The sequence below is a fragment of the Ptychodera flava genome, chromosome 12, assembly GCF_041260155.1.
Source record: "Ptychodera flava strain L36383 chromosome 12, AS_Pfla_20210202, whole genome shotgun sequence".
NCBI lineage: Eukaryota > Metazoa > Hemichordata > Enteropneusta > Ptychoderidae > Ptychodera > Ptychodera flava.
In genome coordinates, this window is record NC_091939.1 from 39,307,971 (window position 1) to 39,316,942 (window position 8,972).

Below are 8,972 nucleotides of genomic sequence, written 5' to 3' on the forward strand. Positions count from 1 at the left end.
GAAAATGGTTTAACGGGCGGAGATTTAAAATTGGTCTCCACCCCCTGATCTCTTTGGAATTAGAAACATTGAGCTGTAAAAACCTTTTGATCTGTCTGTGACAGGCTCGATAGCCCTCTTTGAGATTAATGAATCTATTTCCTGAAGGATAGCATTTCTCTTTCCTAAACCTGACGGAAGAGGAAAATTTATAACCTTGCTTGTAAGAGGGGGAACTTGAAGAAATTCCAATCGATAACCTTCTGAAACTACCCCTAACACCCACGGGTCGTTGGTTATCTTGGCCCAGTGCTGACTGAAAAGAGATAATCTTCCCCCTACTGGCACCTCTGGAAATGGAATTTGAATATTTAACTGTGCTAGATTTACACACTGAGCCACTGGTAAACCGTCATTGCTTAAAAGAATGGTCTCTGGGCTTCTCCGGAAAGGGCGGCACTGGTGGTCTAAAGCCCTTATTATCCCTTTTACCCTTAAAGTAATTACTAGGTGTAGCAGAAAAAGACTTCTTTGCAGAAAGTCTGTTTAGTTTAGCGGAAGGCTGCGACTTCGGCTGAAAAGAAGCAGGTCGCTTAACTCCCCTGACGTGGTCTAGAAAGGGAGACTATTTCCCTAACATCTCTAGCTGCTTCAGCTTCCTGGTGAAAAATATCTGAGACTTCTCCATGGAAGAGTTTATCACCCCGAATAGGAAGCTTAGTCAAACGATTTCGAGTTGATCTAGTAGGAAAATCCATCTGATCAAGGAATAATTCTCTTCTGGCAGAAACTGACAAAGCAATGGCACGCAAGAGTTGATCTGCTGAAGAAGTTAGAGAAAACTGCAAAAATTCCAAACCCTTAGACAATTGGTCATCAGGAATATTAGAGCCTGGCGAAACTGCCGTATGTACAAAAGCAGTTGCCAACAATGAATGTGAAATGCATCTCAGTAAAACTCTCAGAGCTTTATCTACCATAAGATGTCCAAGATCAGCCTTATTGGTAAAACTTCTCAAATCCTTAGCTGAAAAATGTTTCTTATCAGCCGCCAATTTAGTGTGGACAAAACTTTCTACACTAGGCGCTCTGGCAAACTCCTCAAAGTCTTTCTCAAGGAACCTGAAATTCTTGTCTACAGACTTTGTGTACTTAGACACTCTGGGCAAACTCTTCTCAATAGCTGTCCATCTTTGTGCAATCAGTCCCTCAATGGGCAAACGAGGAGCACCTGTAACTGTACTATCTCCACCAAGTAAAAAGGACTGACGTTGACTATGACTGCTATCATCTTTTGTACAGCCAAGCACATTGCCAATAATGTTAATAATGTCATGCCATTTCCCAGACAAAGCTTCTGACATGTCAGCATCAGTAGTAGAAATTTCTGAATGAGTATCAGAATGAGCAATGTCACTTCGCACATAATCCTGTGACTTAGACATAGAATGACTGTCTCCATCTGCGCTCTCATCAAGATCACTCGGAGCAAACAAAGAAACAGAATCAGGATCTCTATACTTGTAGGACGGCTGTGGAACAACTCCCGACACAGTTGCCGTCTCCTGATTACTTATCACCTCTGTAGGGTCCACATGTAAGTCCCTATTCAGACTGTGCTTTTGGTGTTGGGGCTCCACATGATTGCCCTCTGTTACACCAGCACTCTGAGATTGAGCAAGAAAACCAGCCAACAAAGAAGAAACCTTCTCCGAAAATTGCTCAAATCTAGTGTCCAGAATACCCTCAATCTCGTCCTTAGAAACATACGACTCGTCAGAGGGCAAACTAGCAGCTGCACTACTAGCCGACTTCCTGGACTTGTCCTTCTGAAACTTACCTTTTGAAGTTTGCCTACCTACAGCATTCAGGATTAGTAAAATGCGCCATAGTTCATCCGACCAATCCTTGCAAATATCACAAGGCTTAGCCTTTGAACACTTGCGACATGCAAGACACTTGTCATGGCTGTCATCAGCAGGAATAATCTTCCTACATCTAGTTGCAGCGCAAACCTTAGAACCGTCACTCGCAGGAACATCACATAGGTCCATGATACAAGCAGAACCGGTAAACCTACAGTACACAAAAACCAGCGCGATAAATTACCATAAGTACAATACACAATGCACGAGAAAATGGCTCGCACAGCTGCAGACTGACCAAACACGTCACTGCATTCAAAAGCGTGGAAAGCAAACAATAGCAACACACACTTGCTACAGAAACTCAAAGCAGAACTTCAAACGGCCTGAAAAACTACCGTCAACCAAACTGACTGCTAAAAGAGAGCAAATAAACAGGAAATAATAGACGATACCGTAACTCACGCTCCCAGGAAGGAACAGTAGAGCAAAAACGGACGTCAAAAAACCATATACTGGAAGGCTGAAACACGGTGTGTTTTCACACACCGAGGCAAATGAGAACTGTTTGAATATGGAATCTCATGGCGGTTTCCGCCTGGGATGAGATCACGTGTATTTAAATTTTTGCCTCGTTCTGGAAGGCAGCAAATGAGATAACCCAAAAGTAATAGTGACAGGTAAGTAGGAGGATGAAGCAGAATTGTATTTGCCTAGCCTTAGCGATTCCTCGGTCCGATGAAAGGTACCTGTACGTAAATTTACACTACTTCTCTCGACAAATTCAAAGACTGCATACTGGTGTTGGATCTATTGAATTCAAAATTCATGCTGTCAAAATCGTTGTCTTCAATTATTTTCATACATGCATAAATCACTAAGTCTTGGAGAGGAACGGCAATCGACTGAAAATTCTAGTCAAGTGAAACCTGATGTCGCACGGATGTCACGTGCTCTCACATAGTATCAACGCAATAAGTCTTCTTCATGAAAATATATTTATCATCATTCTGAACAGGGGAGAAGAGGTAAAGAAAGCAGAACCACGGAAGAAATGGTGGTTATTCTGGAAGAATAAAGTTCAACCGGAGATGGAAGTCGAAAACACAAACAGTGAGGACATCCGGGATACGACAGACGTATCGATCACTATGGTGACGGACGAGCGTCTGACGAAGCTTTTCACAACCGTACAGCCGACAGAATGAACGAGTTGAAGGTTGACTCAGGTGAAGACGTCAGTCCTAAACGGGAGAAACTTGAAAAGCGTGAGTCCAAGGCTCGGAAAGTGGTCACCAGCACTGACAAATCCGAACTCAAATCTAAGAGGAAGGAGAGAAGGAATTCTAGCCATAAAGACAACAATTCTGCAAACGGTGAAAGCAATGCTGTCGCTGCCAAGACAGAAGAGAACACTCTTGCAAGGAGACGAGATGCTCGGCGGAGAGACTCTCGAGTTGTCAAAAAGTCCAAAACCGAGAGAGAGCGGGCTTATGCAGTGGAAATAAAGACCGACCCGGCATACGATGATTTGATCGAACGCACGATGGCTGCCAGGAGAGAGAGAATTGTTGAATGTAGAAAACGCAGTGCTAAGAGAAGAGAAGCACGGGCTGCAAACCAACATAAACTTACTTATGAAGAGAGTTTGGCTCAGCTTAGAGCCATGGCAAAGATTAAGTAAAGGATGACGCTGCCCGAGTACGTTCGTTGAGTGTCATTACCTGAACGCACGGCCTTTGCAGCTGCATCGGTTCGCTGACATTTTGGTACTGGCCACCCCTTGTCTGTTTAACATGCATGGTGGTGAACGATTGCTCATAACCGTGCTCGAGTATAGATACAGGAGACGTGAGCAAGAATCTACTATGTACGAAGATAAAAGACTACACGCTACACAAATTCTGTATCAGCAGAATATGAAAATGGAAAATGAGCCTGAACAACGGGATTAAAGAAAATTATCAAAAGTAAAAAATAAAAAAAATTTACATGGAAAAAGCTGACTAGCTGGATTCTTTCAAGATGAAACGTTCCAAAATGATTGCATGTAGAGAGGTTTGTGACTGGCACAGAAAGATAAATAATCATGGTGAAATGTAATAAATATTCACGTTTTACTGTAACCGAGAGTTCTGTATGTTTTTGTCTTCTATACTGACTTAAGTGCAAGAAACACGTATAGTTTTCAGATCATTACCGCATAAAATAATCCCGTACAAATATCTATTTGATATTAGGTTTGTTAAGAACAATCCTGTAGGAATGACAAAGTCAACAACGAACGCGCCAGCGAGGTATAACTGAAAATTATTCCTTGCTGGCGCGTTCGTTGTTGACTTTGTCAAATTTAATCCGGTGATAATCTGGTGACAGCGTCCGTAGCTTAGTAATTTACCCTTGCTTACTTTGGCCAATTAGGCACTCAAACTCATCAGATAATAGATACAGCATGTTGATAAAACGTTAACGCAAGATTGTCAAGGGCAGTGCCAAAACACCAAAGGTTGGTAGAATATATCTTTATTAGCGATACAACGAAACACCTACCCACCCCTGGGGACGGACACGTAGGCATCGCCCTGTGGTCTAACGTACACTTGGGCATAGAGCTCGACTTTTTACGCTCCGTGACTTGGGTAAATAGCGATAGCATGGCCTAACACTTCAGAACCACATTAAAAAACAAAGAATACGGTCGATCAACCGGTCACACTGGAATTTTGTCGCCCAATGATCCCTTCACAAAACCACGATAGTGCCTCTAGAGCGTAATATTTTAATTTGGGGGAAATTAGGGACCGAGCACAATTAACGGCAGGGGGGCCGGAAGAGAAAATGGGGGGGGGGGGCACGAAAAAAAAAAAGAGTGTTAACTCTTGGGGTGGGCCATGAAAATTCCAGGGAAGGTGAGGGATGGGCCACCAAAATTGTTTACCCCATGACAGAAAGAGAATATTTTTCAGTAGCATTTTTGTTCCTTGTTGAAGCTGGAGCTCTTGTAGCATGATGAAATACCAAGTCTTAAACCTCACAATGCAGTTGTTATGTGTAAAATGAGCAATATTATTATTGAAAATTGACTTCATTTGTCAACAATAATAATGGTTGGTAATGATACAGAGACTAGGTTGAAACTGGTTATTATTGAAACTGGTTATAACAGCACTGAATGAACTTGTAGATTGTTTATAAGGTATTTGGTAATTTCATCATTCTTTGAGATTAAAATAGCACAACACAATACTGAAAAGTAGCTGTAGGTGTTACAAGTAGTAAAGCTTGAACATATGTTATTTTGTTTGTTTATTATTTATATATTTATTTGTTTATTATTTATTTCAAGAATGCAAGAATGTTGTTTTCACTAAAGCATATATTAAAAGTTATAAGGATTATATGTGTACAACTTTGTACCTATGTAATCTTTCTTTTTGGGGAGGGGGGCCACAAAAAATATTTTGTTGCCGGTGATGGGGGCCACTAAAATTTTTGCTGGTGTTAGGGGGGACTGTAAAAAATATATGCACCAGATATTTTCTCTTCTCGCCCCCCTGCCGTTTATTGTGCTCGTTTCCTTAGGTGCAGTCTGGCGGCAACCGTCTCTTTCCTAGAAAAATTCGTACTACAAAAGGGAAACATGAAAGCTGCATAAATGCAGCTCACGGGACACAAGTTCGGCGTCCCACTCCCAGGGCCCTACTTCACAGTTAGACGTTATCAACTTACCTTTTGCGTATGTAGTTTGAGTGAACAGAAGAGATATGATTGATAGAGCAACCAAAACGTCACTACGATAAGCTTTGCTCATGGTTATAGCGGAACCAGATTATGAGAGGTTCACATTACAAATGTCCAGTGCGCGTTTTGTTTACCCTAGCTGACCTACGAACTGAGGTCACGAGTCAGGCTACACTTCTGTACGTCAATACGAGCCAGGTTTGAGCAGTGCCCTCGCGCGTCAAAGTAAAAAGACACTACCACCAGTAGGATGAGTGCGGGCCCTCGGCAACATACCCGGGCAACATATCCTCAAAAATTACACAAAATATCGCTATTTTATAGTAATTTGAAAAGAAGGAAAAGCGATCTCAACTAGAAATCCAAGTAACCGTCTACAGGTTTCAAACCAAACCAAAGCTATTGAGTGAACGATTTCCACGCTCAAGAAATTTGATCAAATATGAAAAACTTTAGAGAAGAAACATCCCAAGGATCGAGGAAACACTGTCTCTTGTTAATGTATCGATCCGATCTCATTAAAATTTGCGAAGCTAGCAGTTTTCAAATATTGTTCAGCAACGTTTATTCTATAACTTACACACACACACACACACACAGACACAGACACAGACACAGACACATATATATATTATATATATATATATATATATATATATATATATATATATATAATATATATATATAGGCCCTATATATATATTTAAATTGTAAAATTTCTGTAATGCTGAGTTTTTGAACATTTAAAGACCATGGCTGTTAACACACAGTGTTTAGGTTTAGAACATTATTGTTAATAATTATGAACACTAGTGTTAACAATATGAACACTAGCCGTTCAAATTTGAATACCGACATCTGCATTGTGAACGCGTAAAGACGCGTCTAGTGTCCGCTATTGTTACAGTGTGGTTGCATTGAAATTGTGGTACCTGGCATCATTTCATCATTTACCTAAAATAGCAGTGGACCAGCTTATCAAAGTACGTACACAATCACGAAGTTTATAATAAACTGGATCGTGATTATCACTATCTTCATCTTAATTTCAAAGTCAACAACATCCGAATTCCATTGGTGTAAGAGGACTGGAAGTCACTGAGACTTACAAGAGTGAATTTACCTATGTACATCAAAACACAATCTTCTTTTGAAGTTCTGTGGTTCAGAATGAAGGAAATGCCCTCTTCCATGAAGCATTAGTCAAAGATTAAGATCTTAAGGCGTATGGATATATGGGATGTTAACAGAAATGACTGCCCTGAACAATGGGCTGGTTCAAGCAAGTTAACTTATGTCGAAGCCATATCACACTTTGGGAACAGCTCAGCTTGCTTTGTTGACCGTGGCCGTGATCGACTACAACAAGAGCTCTTTATTTTCAGTACATATTTGTTTTTTGTTGTTGTATTTGTTGTTTTAGTTTTGTCGATGATGATGATGATGATGATGATAATTGTTGTTGTTGTTGTTATGTTGTTGTTGTTTTCATATCGTGGCAGATTTAACAAAGCTTCGATGATCTGTTTACTTGTTGCTATTATGCTTTTGGCATAGTCAATGATATTGGCTTGTAAGAAAACCGCATTTAATAAATAAGTAGGCTAGATATAATCAAAAGACGGGTGACAAATTGAACATTACCAACGAATTTTATGTAATTATTATTCTAGAATAAAACTCTAATGTATGATCTTTAGACTTGATACAAGTCAATATATAGAAAACGGAATGGCAGCCATGTTTTGGCATTTTTCATTTCATTTTATTTCATTTTATTGCCAATTAAAGAGTGTGTATATTATACAGGTTGAGACAGTTTAAAAGGTAAAAATGGCAATAGGAGTCAAAAAAATAGCTTTTCGCTAATCGCGTTTGACTCCAACTCAGACTACATATGAACAATGAAAAATAAGAAAAGGGCTAGTATGAACTTGCACAAAACGAGTGTCAGTCATAGACATGACATTGTGAGGAATTAACAGTTTCATGAAATGTAATATATATATCAACATTCAAGGAGGAGATATTTTCGTACGGCTGTGGTAAACAGACATTTTGAAGTTCCAAAGTTTAGCACCTGCGGATGAAATAGCAAACTGCCCGGCAGGAGTAACAGATTTTGGAATGGATAAGTTTGGACCAAGCTTAAACCTTGTATCACGGCTGTGATCCACAGTCTGGAAATAATCATCCAATTTTCGCCGGGTGTTGACATTCAAATCCGTATCATTCCTTTCTACTTGGTTTTCTATTGTTTCTGGAAATCCTCCTTCCCCCTCTGTGTTTATGTTGGGGGCAACGGAGCTCTTCTTTTGCTCGTCACTCCTTCACGTTCGGTTGTTTTTTCCTCAAGTGGCTTGATAAGGGGGCGCTCGGCGCTTTGTACTTTAACTTTCACCTGGCCATTGACACCTGACGGAGGAAGAGGCGCAGTCCTCTTTGTTTTCTTCGTGAGAGGCGCACCACTTTGTTTTTCCTGCATTTCAAATGCACTATTAGCCACGGATGTCAAGGTAGCCGGGCCTTCTTTTGCTGTTTGGCAGCGGTGGTCGAGATGATGGTGCCGGTTTTACTTTTCTTGCCATAAGTGGCGAGCCGGTGAAGGGGTTGACGGGGTACGGGTTTGGTCCTTTGTTCGCTGGTTTTCCTTCCTTAAGAAATTGACTTTTTACTTTTCTTGCCATAAGTGGCGAGCCGGTGAAGGGGTTGACGGGGTACGGGTTTGGTCCTTTGTTCGCTGGTGACCCTGATGAAGGGTTTTTGATAAAATCACCCTGCTCACACCTGCTGTCATATCCGACAGAAAAGGGGTTAGTCTCATCGAATTCGTCATACCCGTCAGAAAAGGGGTTGGTCTTATCGAATTCTATTTCATCTGCGTCTACTCGTCTACATTTCAGTAACTTTTCTTCTTCGTCTTTGTCAACAAAGAACGGGTTGTAGTAACTGGAGGACACTTCTGATTTAACATTGATGGCTGTGCTTTCAAGGGCGCGCTCACCTTGCTCACATCTGTCGTCGTAGCCGACAGAAAAAGGATTCGATTCCTCGAATTCTGTCTCTTTCTTTATGTCATGTTCTCCTTCTCCGTCCATAGACAACGATTTATAGTTGGTTGGTTTCTCTGTTGTAGAAATGTCCACATTAACAGTTTTTATTCCGCCTACCAGGTTGTCCTGTACAGATGACTCTGGTAAACTGGCACAAGGCCTTTCATCTGTCCGTGGACTGACCTGTCAAACAAACATATTCATTCACTCTATAAGTCGTATGCCTTTCTTCCATTTTGTATCTGTCTTTTATGAAATGCAAAGTCATTTACGATAGAACACGCCTCGGGGACAGATATTAGACTCTCAAATTATTACAATTCTTCTCTGATCT

The 8,972-nt window shown here is 40.8% G+C and overlaps 1 protein-coding gene across 1 annotated transcript; it reads right to left on the bottom strand.

Annotated features, from left to right (window-relative positions):
• Positions 1-572: 572 nt before the first annotated feature.
• LOC139146307 (uncharacterized) lies at positions 573-2,528 on the bottom strand. Its single transcript, XM_070717715.1, has 2 exons — positions 2,300-2,528; positions 573-2,055 (listed from the first exon to the last, which is right to left on the bottom strand). The coding sequence occupies exon 2, from the start codon at positions 2,031-2,033 to the stop codon at positions 573-575; it is 1,461 nt and encodes a 486-aa protein (XP_070573816.1). The 5' UTR covers positions 2,034-2,055; positions 2,300-2,528.
• Positions 2,529-8,972: the final 6,444 nt, after the last annotated feature.

Excerpts from the sequence above, each read along its gene's own strand:
- LOC139146307 (XM_070717715.1), bottom strand. The coding sequence starts at position 2,033 with ATGGACCTATGTGATGTTCCTGCGAGTGACGGTTCTAAGGTTTGCGCT.